We start from the raw sequence: 18,503 nt of genomic DNA, 5'->3' as shown, positions 1-18,503 counted from the left end.
ATCATCTCCGCGTCAGGCCCAAGATCCCGTATCAGCTCCGCGTCAGGCCCAAGATCCCGTATCAGCTCCGCGTCAGGCCCAGGTTTCCGTCCCGGCTTTGCGACAGCCCCAGGATTCCGTCCCGGCTTTGCGACAGCCCCAGGATTCCGTCCCGGCTTTGCGACAGCCCCAGGATTCCGTCCCGGCTTTGCGACAGCCCCAGGATTCCGGATCAGCTCCACAGCAACTGCCGGCTCCGCGTCAGCTCAAAGTTCCCATATCAGCTCCACAGCAGGCCCCGGACTCCGTGCCGGCTCCGCGACAGTCCCCGGACTCCGTGCCGCCTCCACGGCAGCCTCAAGTCTTCGCGCCTCCACGGCCGCCTCAAGTCCTCGCGCCTCCACTCAAGTCCTCGCGCCTCCACGGCCGCCTCAAGTCCTCGCGCCTCCACGGCAGCTTCAGGACCCCGGGCGTTCTCACCCTCTGCAGCCCCGGGCCTCCTGGCTTCGGCCGCTCTCGTGCGGGGTCTCTTCGCTTCTTCCATGGCGGCGTCAGGCCCATGGGGGTGGACAGGAGATGTTCATCCCACGGCCGTCCTATTCCGGTGTGGCGTCCGGGGCGCCCTCCAGATCAGCGCCGCCGGGCTCCCCTCGTCTGGCGTCCGGGACGTCCCCCGGACTAGACTGGAGGGATGTGTCAGGTTCCCGCCTCCGCGCCCCCTCCGCCCGCCCTGTTTTTGAACTTTTTAAGGGACGTCTGGAAGCCGTCCCTCGACGGAGGGGTTCTGTCATGTTTTGGTTTTGGTTCTGTCATGTTCAGTTTCTGCTTTCCTTGTGTGTTTTCCTTGTCTTGTTGATTGTGACCCTGCCCTTCCTTGTGTTGTCCAATCAGTGCCCTCAGCCACTTGTGTCTGGTCCAGGTGTGTCTTGTTGCGTCATTAGTGTTGGTGTATTTAGTCTGCTGTCTGTGTTGGTGCATTGTGGTATGTATGTTTGTCCTCATGTCATGCTGCCTGTTTTCTGTTCCCTCCCAAGTTCTAGTTCTAGTTCAAGTTCATGTTTTGTTGCTGTCTTTTTTTTGTTCCCTCTTTTGTTCAAGTTCATGCTTTGTTTTATGTTTTTGAACTTTGGAAACCTTTTTGTTAATAGAAATTAAATCCCTTTTTTTTGAACTACACCCCTGCCTCCTTGCTCTGCCTTCCCGCATCTGGGTCCTAAAGCCCCCCGTTTTGACACATCACTTGTTTTCGTACAATTTAACAACAATTTCAACTTTTGGGCTGTTGGGAAAGGAAACTAGAGACCCTAAAGACAGTATTTGGAGAAATCTCAATAATCAAACATCTTGACCACCAGATCTATCTTTAGCCACGGCTAGCGGCTCACATATATCACAATCACATTATGGTAAAAAAAAAAATCATTTTTAACCATCTTACAATGACACATACCTTAGATGGTGTTGACATTAACATTTTTACTGTTTTATTTTACATTTGTCTCCAGAGAGCCTTCATAGTATTGAGGTTTCAGTGTACCTGTAGATTCAAAACACTCTGTTCCAAATACAGTAAATTAGCCTCATAAACTACCCAAGCCTTGGTCTTACTGAGACAGCCGCAGCAGTTTTCAATCAGTTACAGAAAATTACAGATTGCATTGACGGTGGTTGTGCAACAAAATTATTTGTTAAAAGTTTATCATCATTCTTGTTCAGGCCAATTTCATTAGATTTTTTTTCCCAATTATAACAGTTCCAGTCCATGTCACATACTCACACACAGCCACCATTGCACATTGCAGTCATCACAGTTTCCCATCAGCCCCCAGATTTGACAGATCAGTCTTCTTTTCAGGGAAAAGAGATTATATCATTTTTACCACTAAAAAATATCATCTGTATCCTCCATTGAGATTTTGTAATTACATGTGTTTTCCCACAATTTAACAGCTAGAGGGTTTCCTCTGGTTTATGCCTTGACCCCTATAATAGGAAAAACAGAACCTTTTGAAACGTTTTGATCGAGAGATGTTGATTAGATTGCAGAAACACACTGTGTTTCCTCCAGCAGTTGAGAAAAGCAATTTGATGCTATTTGCTTCCTTGGGCAAGCTTGAGAAAAATGTTATGAAAATGTTTCTTTTTGTTTACACCAACCATATTGTGTGCTTACAGGCAAGCACTGGGGAAAAAAAGAACAAAACTTCAAGCCTTTTGTTTGTATGGCCTTTACAAAGCTTTGTGTATACAGTACAGTGTATATAAAATATGTCACTATTTCATGTTTTTCCTAAAGTAATAACAGCTGCAGTATATACAGTAGCAGTGAAGTGGTCACAGAGGGAGCACTCTGAACGGACCTGTATTAGTCGATTTTAGAGAGAGAAAACATTTCAAATATAGTTGGATTTTTTTCCCCAACCTTGAGGCTACTCTGGAGGGTTGTCTGAACAAGGTTAGTGGAATTAGAATGCGTGAAAGCTAAGCCAAAATGTTCAGAGCTTGAGTTGGTGCAAAGTGCTGACAACAACAGTCTCACTTTAAGTTAACTGTACTCTCGCAAAAACAGCCGTCACCCCTCTCTGATCTTTGCTCGTCTCATTTAACTATGAGCATTGCTGCCACCATCAAAAATGAGCTGCCCCATACTAAACAGTTTGTATCGCACGCACACACACTGACCTCAGTATAGTGCTCTTTTCTGTGTTAAGTCCGCTTAATCAGACTGTATCAAAAACCTGACTGCAGGGGTTTTGACATTGCTGTATAGGAGTACAGACAGTCATGATATCATACAGGATGCGGGCCATTTTTAATGCATACTGTTCATATTTATGCCCATCACTGAGTTTGTAGACAATTGATCCAGAGAATTCAATGACAAACAGACACACTATTTTTTGTTTTGTGAGGCTAAGTGGGTTGACTACTTATATGTGAAATATGCGTCGCTCCACACCGCAGAACTTTGTGCTGTCCAAACAGTTTTTGCAGATAAAAAGTTCATGAAGTTAGCGCCTCCTTTTCATTCCGTTGATATCTATTTTTCTCTTGTTTTCCAAAAGGGGCTTTTCTCTTCATGAAAGTGAATATATCCTGCCATATCCTATTCTTTCATCTCTGCCGTCTCTACTAATTACCACTAAGGCCAGTTTTTAATATCCAAAGGACTCGATTTCTCCTTATTTCTATCTGAGAATGAGTTCTTTTTTTGGTCTTTTTTTTTTGTATCTTATCACAAACATACAAGACTGCAGACTCCAAGGAGAACACATTCAATTTAAAGATTCGTAATGCACTATTGGTAGTCTTGGTTTGGCTGAAACGGTTTGGCTTTAGTCACAGGTGCTTCTATTCAACAGGTGGAGCCAAGCTTGTTTACCTGCTAGTTGAGTAGAAGCACCTGTGGCTAAAGCCAAACCGTTTCAGCCAAACCAAGACAAGGGTTATTGCGCCTGTTTACATGACCTTACAAAACCTGAATATTATAATAAATTTAATATTTTAAAAGGGTTTGCTTGCATGTAAACTTAGTCAATTGCATACACAGGAATGGAGAGATAAGATCCATATATCTCTGTTGGGCATCTAACAATTATGCTTGAATGTCCTTTCTTCGTACAGATGTTTGTCCTCCCTCGTAGTCATGGTAATGAACAGTGAACTTGGCTTATGTATACTCTCTCACAGAGGGTCAATCTCAATGTAGAGTGTCTACTTTGCACTGCACTCTCCCTGTGGTAACTATAATCATGCGCCATACTTATTTTTTGCATCCGTCTCTTCATCCCATCCTCTATTTCCATCTCTGTACGCTCCATCACCCTACCCCCTTCCACTTATTTGTATGCTCTCTCTTGGTCTCTCATCTCATTCTCACTACCCATCTGCTTGGATCTCTCAGGAACCTGGCCCAGTTAACCTGTTTTAACAGCCATCTGAGCAGCCATAACCAGCCCGGTGTGGCAAGGCTTCCATGAGCCAGAATGCCAGCACCAGGATGCATCCACTCATTGCCCTCCCAGTCTCTGGGTTGGAATTACTTTTGAACCTTTTGTTGGGGACGCTACAATTATTTTGCATGCATGCACACATGTCCAATTGCACGCATACAACTCTGATAACAGTTAGGTAAAAAATAACCCAATTTGGTAAAAAATCCATAACTTGGGTCAATTTGATCCCAAAAATTGGTCATTTTCTATAAAACAACCCAAAAATTGGGGCATTTTGCTCAAAACAACTCCAAAAATTGGGTCATTTTGTATAAATGATGTTGTTCCGATACTGTTTTTTGGCCCCCGGTATTCCCATACCCAGCTTTGCAGTATCGGCCGATGCCGATACCATACAGATGCCTAAGCTGTCCTACCATTCGTTCAGAGCATTCAAGGGCCAATAGGATATCTTAGCTCGGCATGCAGTGAACATGTCACACATCAGTGAATGTCGTGCATGAACAAGACACAAGATGCTGCATCTAAAGTCCTATATTAGTGTCAGAATGAATGGTATCGGCATACTACTTGTTAGTACTCACTGATACGGGTACCACTGTTTTAATGCAGTATCGGGGCCTCTGTCGATACCAGTATCGGAACAATACTAAAAACAACCTAAAATAATTAGGGTAGTTTTTTGCAGAAGGCAACCCAAAAAATTGTGTTTTTTTTTTTCTTCTATCTTCTAACATCCCCAAAAATCGGGTTCGAGTGTTGGGTTAGATTGACCCAAATAGTGGATCAATCCATTTTGACCCTGTGCGCCACAACTAAGGGTGAAGGTGGCGCGAGGAGGGTCGCACATGGATATATGATCAGGTAGGAGGCGGTTTCCAAGTGCCCATCCACATTACTGTTAATACACTTTTGTGATGACTTCTTGCATGGCCTTCAACAAATTTAAATAGAATAAGTTGGGAGCTGTGTTCAATCCCACAACGATGCACAGTGAGGCAAACACCCTCTGCACTTATCCATCTAAATAGCAAAAGCGTGAAAACTCCACCCATGCTCTCAGTTCGGTTGCTATAGAGCTCCTTTCAGATTGTTTAACTGTGTGTTGCTTTTTTTCTCACCAAAGGAGATGTTGTTTAGAGGTGGTGATTGGTCATTACTGGGAATAACTAGAAAAAGAAAAAGCAGTGTTGTAAATTGGGTAACTTTAAAGTATGTAAAAAAATAAAAACATTCAAATAAAATCTGCCTTGATTCTTTGAAATATTGTGGTACTCAAAGATATAGAAAGAAAAAAAACTGAATCTAGCGTTGAATTGATAAACATCAGATGAGTAGGTTGGTTTTGCAATCAGACTGTTTGTGTGTGGAACACTGCCACAATCAATATAATGAGAAGGTTTAGTTTTTTGTTTTGTTTAGTTTTATTTTTTAGTGCAATAAACATACTTGTTGATTTAAAAAAAAAAAACTCAAATTTCCTTCTTGTGATGCTTTATGCTTCAATATTTTCGATATTTTTGGGATGTGACTGGCTGGCTGCTTGAACATGGAGGCACTAGATCAATGCACAACGTGGGCACTTTTCCTTGGATGCTGTTTAGGAGCAGCACAGTGCCGTTGGGCTTCTCTGCTCTGTTGTCTCATACATGTAAGGCCTCTTTTAGGAGCATCGACCTGAGGAGCTACTGGAGGTCTTTTTGTATTGATGCAGGAATCTTGGCATTCTTTCTCTCTTTAATTGGTGCAAAACAGGTTCTTGTTGCTGGTTTTCTCCTTTTTGTGGGTGGACAGGTCCATGACAATCATGTCACCTTTGTTAAAAGTTGCACTTTCACAGTGTGTTGAACTGGTTGATAATCAACACATTGGTTGTGACCATTCCTACTATGTCATGTTGCAGTGTTATTTCTTACTATTCACAAGGTCTCCTTTTGTATATCCTGAATTTGTAAGATCCATTTTCATGTTATGGCAAAACAAAATCCATTCATCACATCCATCTTCTATATCCTCACTAGGGTCGCGAGAAATAAACTTGAACTGGTTGCCAGCCAATCGCAAGGCATGTATAGACAACTATTCACTCATATTCACTTCTAATGACACCTAAAAGTCTCTGTATACTTGTGCGGGAGTCGGGGGTGTCGCTACGGCTGGTATTGGCTAGGATGATTCCTCTGCATTTTATGGCGATTCTGGAAGTCCTTTTTCGTTTCCGGAAAAAGGAACAAAGCGAAGAAAAAAAAAAGAGTTGGCTGCTGCCATTTGTCTTTATAATGCCTCATACAAATGCTTATTGTAACATTTGAGAAGTGATGTGGGCAAGCAACAAGATAGTAGCAATGAGTTAATGCCAATTTGTAATGGTTACTGTCTGTCATAACCACGCCAAAACACATTTACAAACATTTTTTTTTTTTCCACGAAAAATATACGGGGAAAGCTATCACAGCATGCGACTAAACGGACCAATTACGAGTGATGCTACGCCGAACCATCTACGGCGTACAATAATGTGTGACGTACGCGCAGCACCCGGCCACGAGCTACGGCGCTCTGCTTGGCGTAAATCACATGATGTGTGGCGGTCATTTACGCAGTAGTATAAACCTGGCTTAAGAGTTAACAGACCATTTTTGAAGGACCCCCAAACTGAACAATAGCACCCCCAAATGTTTTGAGTATATGGATATATTTTTACTGTGTGTTATTTTTAACAAGCTAGAAATTTATAGTTATAATATATATATATATATATATAACCATAGAGTTTGAAAGTAACATTTAAACAACAAAAATACAGTACACCCGCCATTTGATTTAAAATGGTTTGATCCACCTCGACCCCCCCTGCTTAAAAGCAGACGAGTGGAGCGTATTGTCCTCCTCAGTCCAGTCACAGGGTCTGTCTCTGTGGTTGAGTGAAAGTGTCTTTTACCAGGATATGTGGAAAGTTTCTTCCCTTCTACCACTCAACACCAACACATTATTTCATTACGAGTCTGCTTTTTTTGCTCCTCAATCATGTTGCTACGTGCTAATGAGGGAAACAAGTGTTAATATTAATGTTTCTATTGTGCTGCTATTGGCTAGCTTACTATAACGTGTGTGGCGTGCGTGCGTGGTGTGTGTGTGTGTCTGCAGAGTAAATAGCCTCATGGAGTAGGTCATGGACATAAGATTGTTTTTCAGCAGACAAAAGCTCCATTTTGAAGTATTTGTATTGAAGACAAAATGTAAAAAGGCAGACACAAACAGTGCTGAAGTCAATTTGTTTTGTTCATATACGATACGATACGATATACTTTTATTTTCCCCGTGGGGAACTTTTTCCTGGACTCCGTCCAGCTGCAGTTTACAGTAAAGAGAAAACAACAGAATAGAAAGAGATAAAATTAAAATTAAATAAATAAGAAGTGCAGCAATAAGTAGTTTTGTATGTGTCTGTACTTCACCCATTCACAGACTTGTACATGCATTATTATTATTTTGTAGATTCAAGCATTTTTTTTTTTTTGATGTGTATGTAATATATGTTTTTTCTAACATAGTACGGACAAGTGTAGTCAAAAAACAATCATTCTGTATTAAGTTAATGTTTGTTAACATATTTTATATGTTGTATGTTTCATTTAAGAGAAAATTTCAAAAACAAGTCCACGGTCCATTTTTGTTAATTCTCACTGTAAACTGTGGGTAGCTGGTTTACTCCAGAAACATGCATACTGTTAATGCGTATGGTGAGGAGCTGTTGTATCAAAAAGAGTACCCTTCTCAATAAATTAGTGTTGGGATATGTTTATATTTTAAGTCTTTTTCTCCTTTGCATAACTTTTATTAGATTCGGTTTACTCACTGACTTCCCATGCAATTTTTTGGCCGGAAAGTAACCCCAAACCACGACAAGCTACATATCACATACCCCCAGTTGTAGTACCCAAACACTCCTAAATGTCTTTATAGCACCACTAAACCACTGATCCTAGAATCTGGTCTCCAATAAACCTAAGAACCATGTATTTTTTGAATGTTAGAGTAAACCCAAGTACCCGCAGAAAACTCACGCAAGCATGAGGAAAGCATGCCAACCTCCACGAAAAAAGCTGAAGCCTAGGTTCAAACCTATAACTGTGCGAACGTTTTAGGAACAAAATTATTACTCAAATCCTATTCAACCAACCTATTTGCCATGCTACAAATCATAACATAAAACATTATTGTAGTTGATTGCCTATCCATGTGTGCTGGATGGTGCAATAAAAGTTGACAGAAAAAAAACAAATAAATTGATGATGCATTGTTTAGTCACTGTTTATTTGGGGTTACTGTTTTCAACAAGAATTTCAGAATATGTAACAATAGGTTCTGTGGGTTTCAGAAATTCTCTGATTATAACAAACACCATCTTGCACAACACTCTAGTTCTTTTTTCCCAATTGACTCCAATCTTTCTGTGTTTGAGGGCATATGGCAGGTTTACTTCTGGTAACATGAGAAATGTGTTAGAATTAGGGCAAACTTTGTCGATTAATTTAAATGATTTAAAGCGTTAAAAGGAATTAACTCAGTTAACACAATTATAAACTTAAATGGAAGACTGGCGCGTAGATTGACAAATACGGACTAGAGGTGGTGTTACTTTTTTACTTGCTTGATGCTTGTTGGAATCATCCACCCATTACTTGCAAAGCCAAATTCAAATATCATATTATTTGTAGGTCTTTAGCGTATCATCTCAGAGCAAAATCATCTTGCTCAAGTTGCCTCCACAGGGCCTCACAAATCAACACGGCAGTTTTGTGCTCGTGGGCAGAACTAAACCTGTAAGTTTAAGAATTGTTTCTATGAGAAGAAAATAAGAAAGATGTCTGTGAAGCTGAATCCATTTTCTTTTTATATTTTACAGAAGAATTGTATTCAAGGATCAAAGAAAGCTATTGGAACAGTCTTTGAATCTAAATATACTTTTTATTTTGATGATTTTATGTTAATGTCAAGATTTTACTCAATTAACAGTAGAAGTAGAAACATTTGATTCATCTCGATTTATTATGTAAAATTGTGTGATTAATTAGTTTAACAATCTTAATTGCCTGACAGTACGAATTAAAACTCAAAAGCGAGTTTATGTTGAACATGGTGGTGTGCCGCAGGTCCTCGTTTTTGAAAAGTACAAACTTTGATGCACTTTAAATGCCATTTCAATCTTGAAAACAAAATTATTAAATACACCAATTACACATTTCACATTTACCGAATTTTTCAGTCTGATGGCATTCCTGCAGCCATAGTTACATATTGACAGCGGAAAGTGTCCATTGATTTGAAATACTTATAATTATTTCAGTTGTGATAGGGTAAATTATGTTATGACAGACAAACTGTGATTTTCCTTTTTGTTTATTCGTGTGTTTTTGTTTTGATTTCACAAATGTTGTACCATTGGTGAGTCTCCTTGCAATCTTAAGAGTGATGGCCCAACAATTGAAGGATAGTAACACTGACTTCATAATATCAACCTTACAAAGTTAGATGAGGACGAGAGTGCATTTTGCCTCTTGTCGTTATTCGTCAAACATGTTCTGTCCCCTCCCGTTTAATTCAGGACGCGGGCCTTTTTTACCGAGTGGACAGGATGTCATCTCTCTCTGGATTTCTGCTCCTCTGCTCTGAAAGAAAAGGATAGTGACACAGGATACGCACAGTCATATTGAGTGCCCAAGAAATCAAAAAGCCGGGTGGACTACTTGCAACGGAAGCTTTGTTTCTGCTGTCTGACAGACGTGAGAAGACTATGTAAAAAGACAACAGTGACAGGCTTCAGCTCAGGGTTTCATGCAATGTGTCTAGACATTCAAATCCCCGAGAGAGAATAGGGTGCCTTGAGGCAGGAAAGGAGCAAGGATCGGCGAGCATAGTGAGCACTTGTCTCTGACTCAGCCTTGCTTGAACTGTGCTAATTTCATTGCAGATCATACAGATAATATACTGAAATGAAAGCAGTTCTGGTAGAACTGCAATTTAATATACAGTACATAAATCTTATTACGCTTAAAGAAGTAGGAGTGGGTGGATGAGTCTTATTCCTTTTGTATTTCAAGCTCATTTACCGCGTCTGGGCACTGTTTTGAATCAATAGTGTGTGCATCGAGCAAGAATGCTTGAATGTGTCAGGCAGCATGTTAATTCAATCCTTTTATTTCATCCCAGCAACTTTTTTTTCTTTCTTCCTAAATGATTAAATGTGTCATTCTGAGCATGTGGAAAACGTATTATCCCATAGAGAAAGAAAAATGTTGGCTGTATGACAAACATATGTTTATCTATTTAGTGGGAAAAGCAAAGTGGGATAGTGCAATGATTCCTAAACATTGTGTCATGGTAGACTTGTGTGCCATGAGAAATCATCAGGGATGCCGGGGGAAATTATGCAATTTCAATTAATTTATCAGCAAATTATTATTTATTAAGAACCCTATAAACTTATATATTTGTACAGAATAAATGTTACCCCACTTAGTTTTGTGTGACAATCAGTGGTACTTAAACTTTGCCCTTGAATAAAGTGAAATTGCACATCCACTGCAGTAGGTGGCAGTGGTGCTCTCATTGTCATAGAGTACACAAGGAGTATTAGCTCCCCGACAGAGGTGTACATATGAGCAATTTCATTGAAAAAATTATACTATTTAGTCACGGGGGAGAAAGTTGAAATTTTCTTCATCCTGGGGGATGGCGTGGGGGGTAGACATTGTGGTGTTTTAAAAGCACTACCTAAAATTTTGTGGGTGCAAGTCCACTCATGTTCACTATACTGACAAATGGGCCGAGGTGTCGAGTAGAAATTTTTCAGCAACAAAAATATTCAACAATTTTTAGTATTTTTAATCAGCACATTTATTTTTCAAACAGGTGCTGGTAGATGAAAACTTGATTTGCAATGTCTCAAAACAACACCATTTAGGGGCAGCCTGGGGCCCTGATATTACATATTTGAGGTAATACATACATATATACAGTACATACAAACATACATACGTACATACCTAATTTTAACTTGGAAGTTATACATGAATAAACAATTGAAGCTGCTTTGATAAATATAAACTGACAGTGACTAACGTGCTCTCATTAGTCGTCAAAGGCAACAACAGAAGGAAAAAAAAGCATCAAGCGTGTGTCAAATCCAGTTAGGGACAATTTAAAGTTATCTCTGGCTTAAACAGTTACATGTATTTCAATTTTGACCTTTGAATTTTTGAAATACTTAAGTGCCTGTCGGTATGACAAGTGATATACAGTAGGTATAACTTAATATGGTTATTTGATGTATCACTTTTTCCTAAATAGCGTCAATCTAGTACGCACGGTTCTTAGGTTGCCCTCTACAGACTTATTTTCATAATACTTGGACTGTGTGGGGGGGGGGGGCAAAATGCATTGACAGTGTCAAGAGTTTTATTGTTGTGAAAGCTTGACCTAAATAATCATAGATATGGATTTGAGCCAAATCTCACATTGCAATAGTGTATTCCAAAACTATGTGTTTGTATGTGTGCATACGTTTTTTATCCATCAGCTGCTTAAAGTAAACATTTCTTTAATGTTCTTCCTCTCTTCTACAGTAACGTTTGATGACTGCATGGGGAACAAAGAAGTGGTTTTCGAGAGCAGCGATCCCAACTTCAGTGTGAGGACAGATGGGTCTGTGTTTGCTCAGGGAGAGAAAGCTACCTTGGATGAGCCAGTCCAGTTTAAACTAACAGCAAGTGGTCCACATTCTCATGTCTGGAAGACTGTGGTCCAGCTGGCACTGATAGAACCCCCTTCACCTCAACGAAATGAGAATGAGGTAAGTCACAATAACAAAAAGCACACTTCACTTCAATTTTTAATTATCAGACACTGATTCAACCTCATATTACATTCCTACTAGCGGTGATGGCAACAGCCATGAATCAGGTCAACACTCCTTGGGGTTTGAGGAAGTCAGAGAGATTGAGAAGGAAGTGGAGTAGCACATGGTTAAAAGTAATAGAATCATGCTGCCACAAGGGGAGCGTGTGATTGCCCTCAGTCATAAGCTGAAATCATCCAATGCCTTGGGTACCCCACAGGCCCTTGACATGTCCTCTTCTAATCAACTGCTGTCAGAGGACAGACAACAACTGTCGCCATGCTTCAAATGCCCCAAAAGCGTCACCTCCCACTTCCAGCTTAGGGGCTGTTTAACTGAAATCTGTTTTTTTACTTAATATGTTTACTGTTTGTATTTGCTAATTAGGAAGTGACCTGAAGCCTGCGCTGTTAGCGGACACAAAAAGAAGCAACGTTGTGTTGAGTGAAGGAAGAGTCAACCCTGCCAAAATTTTCTTGACGATAAAATGCTCTATGCGCCCCAACCAGTCTAAAAAAGCATTCTGATAAATATTGTGCTTGTGGAATTTGTATTAAGCAGCAAAATCCACCTGTTTTTATCCATCTCAGGGGGCAGCCATTTTGCCCACTTGCTGTCAACTGAAAATGACATCACAGTTGTTTAGGACTTGGGTAACGACCAAGCAGCTTAGCTAGCTTGTGAACGTCTGTGCGCGACCTGAGTAGTCTAAACACGGCATTCTGAGGAATATTGCATTCATGGAATATAAATTAAACAGCAAAAATCCACTTTTTTAAATCCGTTTTAGGGGGTGGCCATTTTGGTTGCTCAGGACTCAGGTAACAAACAATCACGCCTCAGCTTGAGAATGTCACATAACCAAACTCACTAAACAGGCGAACTGTGATTGGTTGTTAACTGAGCACTGAGCAACTGTGATGTCATTTTCAGTTGACAGCAAGTGGCAAAATGGCCGCCCCTGAAATGGATAAAAACGTGTGAATTTTCTCAGCATAATTTATATTCCACACAATATTAATCAGAATGCATGTACAGACAAGTGGGAGTGCATACAAAATATTACTGCAAAGCACACTACCAGATGCAATGTTGTAACTACTCATTTAAATTTCAGGATCTGTTTCATGAACAGGTCCATTCATGAACCGAGTACCACAATAATTACAAGACAAAAAGTCAATTCAAGTGTGGGAAAACAATTGTGTGTGTGTGTGGGGGGGGGGGGGGATCAGTGAAGCTGTCTTGATTAGTAGGGAGTTTTCCAAAAACATTAACCTATTTTTGAATTTGGGATTTGACAGTTCATTCTAAATTATCTAAAGTAGAAATAAATTCTTGTTCTTGGCCCCAACAGAGGAAAATTAGGTCAATTCCTTTTCCAACGGACACAAAAGGAAGCATGTTGGGCCAACGACCAATTAGTAGAAGTGAGCATTCCTACTGAGTCAACTCCTGAGGAGAATGTTAAGTGAGCGAGCGGGTCATGGATCAGACATGATTCACATTGGGCCCAACATGTACTGTATGCAGAAAGAGCAGTAAGAGAAAGTAAAGCGCAGAAACAACAGAAAAATATATGTCTGTTGCACTCTGTTGAATGATAACTTCCAGATGTCTGGGTAGCAAGGAAGGGCCTAGCTGATATCAAAGCGTGCAGAATTTTGGGGAAGCAACGGCGTGGAGGGGAAGAGTTTGGCCCTCCGCCAGCTGGCTAAGGCTGAAGGCACCATTGCTGCGGGGGCTGCAACCATTCCACACTCAGTAGCTCTTGTTCTTGTGTGTTTAGCAATCGAGCATAAGTGTGAGTTTTGGAATTTGATTTCAAATTGTTTGTCTATTCTTAGATAAATAACATATATTTCCTTTCTGTCTTTGTGTTGGTAGCATGTGTTTTTAGCAGTGGTGGGCGATGCAGCAAAAAACAAAACACACACACACAGTGAAACGGTTTATCTTTCATTATAGAGTTCAAATCTAAATCTCTTCACTGCAGCATACAGCAACAGTTCACAATCATTATTTATCCATAAACATAGACACATAGACAAACTCCATCCTCTTTTGCTAAGTATTAGTATAGTCAGAGATAGTTATGTGGTTATTGCCACAGTCAAGGGGGAAATGATTTTTTTCGGTTTCTTGAAAATACATTTTCAATCATGTGCAACAGTCCTCCTCAGTTAGCTTCTCACTCAATGCCACTGGAGTAGCTGAAGCAATCAGAGGATGGAAAAACGCTGACATCACCCAAGGCCCTCAAACTGGCTCTGTTTATTTAATCTGAAATCTGATTGGTTCAGTTTGGTTAAAGTCAATAGTGTCTATTTGGCATTGGCTAAAAATCCTGAGTTTGAAGACCCTGGGAAGTTTATTGACATGAAATCATAATGAAGTTGTAATGTGATTGGACAGAAACAACATACATATGACAACAGACATATGATGGACAAAAAAAATGCACAAATGACTGGAAGCTGTGCAGCCATCTTGGTGTGTCTTACTTTGAAGGTCCCCAATGCACGGCACTGTTTTTAGGCTCTTAAGGGGCAGCTTAAAAAATATGTTGAAAGCGTAAATTAATTAATTTAAAATCTCCGCATGGCTTATAGATGTACTGATTCTAAACTGCATGATACAACTAGCGTTTTGGAACCAATCTGCACTTTTGATTTTCATTTATTTTCATTGATTCATAGGACTGCATGTCAAGAAGTGATAACCTAGCGAATTGATTGATTGATTGAAATATTGATTGACTTCAAACAAAGCATGTTTACAAACATACGACACAACTGCTGCCAAAGGGATAAAAACACAATAAAGCCATAGGCTTATTTCCATTGTGGTCTCGAAATACATTCACAGTCAAGTGTATTGAATGTCTGAGGCTGCTATTACAATAATTCTGATAGCTGACAGCAGTTTTGTACAATCTCAATGTAGGCATATGTTTCTTTGATCAGTTCCTGTAGTTGTTGAGTATAAGAACAAAAAGTGGGAGTGCCTGTGAGCAGCAGGATTTGATCTGTTTTATACACTGGCTGGTAAAAAGACCTTTTAAGTCTCATGTCGCCCTGGTGCGCACAATACTGCTGCTTTTCTCTAGTTGTTGTCTTTTTTCAATACCTCTCTTTTCAATATCACTCCCTCGCATCTATTTGTGTGTAAAAAAGAAGGAATGGAGAGCATTACTTATTTAGGTAGAGAAGTGTGTGTGTGTGGGGGGGGGGGGCAGCTCCGCTACTGACAACCCTTCTCTTCATTCCTTGATTTCCATTCCCCAAAACACATCTTTCTACTACTTGTCCCGACAACACCTTGCAGTTATCCCCAGCAAGCTTGGAAGTCCCGGAAGAAAAAGAATACATTTGTACAGACCTGGCTTGTGTCTGTCAGATTGTGGTCTGCTGACAAAGCCTGAAAACAAACAATGGTGTGCATGTTTGAGCAAACTTGTCAAACAGTAGAAGAGGTGTTTAAAATGTCTATGCATGTGTTTGGTTGGACAGGCTCTGTTTTGTGTAAAAACAGTGTGGCAGAGTGTCGCTAGAATGTTACATTTTGGACATGACTGAAAGAAAACTTTTTTTTTTTTAATGCTCTCTTGGAGTGCTTACACTTCCATAAAATGAAACTCAAAATTGACATAGCAGCAGGATTTTTTATTTTTGTGTCCTTCTTTTTTTTTTGTCAAGATTTTGCCTGTAAATAGATTTGGCATAATTGAATGACCACTTTTCTTTTCAACACTTCTCTCAAGGGGAAATTAAATGCTGCTGAAACTAAACACATTGCCTTCATCCAAGCCCCCTCATACACCACCCCTCAAACGCCTGCTCGGACTAATCCATACCATATGGATGGTTGCTTGACACATTTGAAGCAGTCTTAAAAGCTTTTCTCTTTGGTGTCTTTTTAATGAAATAAACCTTGAAAGTGTTGTTTCTGCTGGCAGATGCAAGACAAAGCTCAGAGGGACTTTGACCGAGCAAAAAAATAAAATAAAATAAAAATAAAAACAGAGCCAAGGAGAAAGCACTTTTTGTATACTCTATTGTGCTGGACCATCAACACTCAATATTTGCCAGGAACCATTAACTTCTCCCAGTTTTTTTTCCTCTAAATGCATTTTATTTTACTCTAAAATGTTTGCAAATGCAACATATTGCACACAAGTACTCTAAAGATAAAAAGAAGAAAACATAAAACACTCTCTTTATATGTAAATGTGTGGTCATTGAAATTTTTTTTATTTTTAATCTAAAATTTACAACAGCAGATTTACTGGTACTTTGACAGAAACACCCACACACTTAGACATGATCCATTGTGTTCTCTTTATTACTGCTCTTCTAAATACATTATAATGGACATGTATTATAGAAATGTAATGTATTCCTGATCATCAAGTAGGACATCATGATAAATTATGCTAAATTCTTGATGGGGAAAAAAACGGCAGAATAATGGTGGATAATAAATAGGATATAATAAGTATGAACAGTACTAATTTGGGCTGCTTGCTTCACATGCAAGACCTCCGTTCATAATATCTATTTAAGTGGAAAGAGTTGTGCTTCCTCAGCAAATGGTATCACCGTCGTTTGATCGCTTAGCAATGTTGTCAGTTGCTTAATTTCAGATTACAGTCAAACACAGTGCCCAAATACATAATTGTACAATGTGACCTCTTCACCATCGATAGTATTTATATTTATTTATTTCATCCATCCATCCATTTTCTTAACCGCTTGTTCCCACAAGGGTCGCGGGAGCCTATCCCAGCTGGCTTCAGGCGGGGGTACACCCTCAAATGGTTGCCAGCCAATCACAAGGCACACACTCACAATCACACCTATGGACAATTTGGAATGTTCAATTAACCTGCCATGCATGTCTTTGGAATGTGGGAAGAAACCGGAGTACCCGGAGAAAACCCACGCAAGCACGGGGAGAACATGCAAACTCCACCCAGGAAGGCCAAAGCCCGGACTCGATCTCACGTCCTCTGTACCCACCGTGCCGCCCAGTTTCAACCAGTTTCTCTATAATGATAGATACTACCAAAGTTTGATGTTTGTAAAGGTCTAATATTTCCAGCTGCTTCAGAATTGATAACTAAATATATTTTTATTTTATTTCGTTTTTTTGCTTATTTTCTTAGTTCCCTGTTCCCTGTTCCATTTTCATATTTTTAGCTTTGCTTTTAACCTTTTATTTTGTTTTCTTCTGGCTTTTAATTGTATTTATTTGGTTTTCTTCAAGTTTTTAGCTCCAGTGTTTTCTCATGGGGGGGGGCTCCGCTTTTGGAGGGGTGAGCTGATCTTCTCCTGCGGGCGGGGCGGTCGTTCTATGTGCCCCACCCTGTACCATGTTTTTTTTTGTTTTGTTTTTGGGTGTGGGTATGATCATGGGAATGTTAGGGGGAGGGGTGGGTTTTCTTTTTATTGTAGCTTCTATGGATGTTTTAATTCTTCAGCACCTTGAGTTGCATTTTAATGTATGTTATGTGTGTATGTGTTTGATTGATTGATTGACATAAGTCACCCTGAAATATTTAACTTGTGGATGGTCCCTATATACGCAAATATCAAACATCCAACCAACTTTTACTCATTGACAGAGCGGCGAGTCAGCCCGCTGTCCATAAAGAAAAAAACTTAAATCACTGCTGGGTTTTTCAGGGGGGCGAATACTGGCATAATTTTTACATGCAGACCTGTGAAGGATTATATTATATTTTTTGTAATCTTTTGTGTGTTCAAATAAATCAAAGATGAGATTATTGTGAAAAGGGTCCTTGCAAGGTGGATTTATTACAGAGATCTCTGGTCACACAATTGCATATCACCCAAGCAGTGCCATCCAAGAATGTGTGTCCCTCCCCCCAGGAGACACAGCCCTTTTATTACAATCAGAGTTTGTACAGAAAAACGTCTCTCTCCTCCCATCAAATACGAAAATCAGATTACATTCTCACAGTATGCTAGGTTGTTGATCTTTCACATTTAGACAAAACAGAATCTCAGTATGCTAGATTGAACTTGAATTTTCACAAACAGGACAAAACAGGGAATTTAGACAAAACAAGATAACAGATAGGTTAAGGTCGAGTTATATTGAGTTTGACATTATTACACCTGTGTAGATGTGCATCTACACATCTATAACTAAATTCAAAATGGTTAAAATATAAAATAAAGAATTAAAAATGTTAACAATGTTAACACCTGTTACATAGTGCCAATGTTCAGCCCATTCGACCATTTAAGAAGAGCCAATAAGGCGATATGCCTGTGAAAAGGATGATAATAATAATATATATATATATATATATATATATATATATATATATATATATATATATATATATATATATTTTTTTTTTTTTTTTTTTTTTTTAAACAGAGGAGCAGGACACATCCCCATTTGAGGATGTGACAGAGGACATTCACAAAAACAGGTCACAGTCTGTTAAAAAGTAATAAAATATATTGTGGAGAAATTAGAATAAGACAAGAGGCTATTCTTTCACGTAAAATTTGTGGCTGCATCTTGCTGAAAAAGATGTAAAATCAGCAAATAAAAGAGGAAGCAATAAAAGCAAAATGCACCTAAAATGACGAACTTCCTCTCCTATTTCAAAATGTTTGTTTGCATGTGAC

General features: G+C 39.5%; 1 protein-coding gene across 2 annotated transcripts in view; it reads left to right on the top strand.

Annotated features, from left to right (window-relative positions):
• The window catches only part of LOC144037061 (cadherin-4-like), a 253,718-nt gene that overhangs the window by 154,976 nt on the left and 80,239 nt on the right, over window positions 1-18,503 (top strand). For both annotated transcript variants that reach the window (XM_077548199.1, XM_077548204.1), the window contains exon 4: window positions 11,564-11,790. In XM_077548199.1, coding sequence (XP_077404325.1) covers window positions 11,564-11,790 — 227 coding nt within the window. The remainder of the gene's footprint in view (window positions 1-11,563; window positions 11,791-18,503) is intronic.

The sequence above is a fragment of the Vanacampus margaritifer genome, chromosome 1, assembly GCF_051991255.1.
Source record: "Vanacampus margaritifer isolate UIUO_Vmar chromosome 1, RoL_Vmar_1.0, whole genome shotgun sequence".
Lineage (NCBI taxonomy): Eukaryota > Metazoa > Chordata > Actinopteri > Syngnathiformes > Syngnathidae > Vanacampus > Vanacampus margaritifer.
This window is presented reverse-complemented; position numbering and strand designations above follow the sequence as displayed.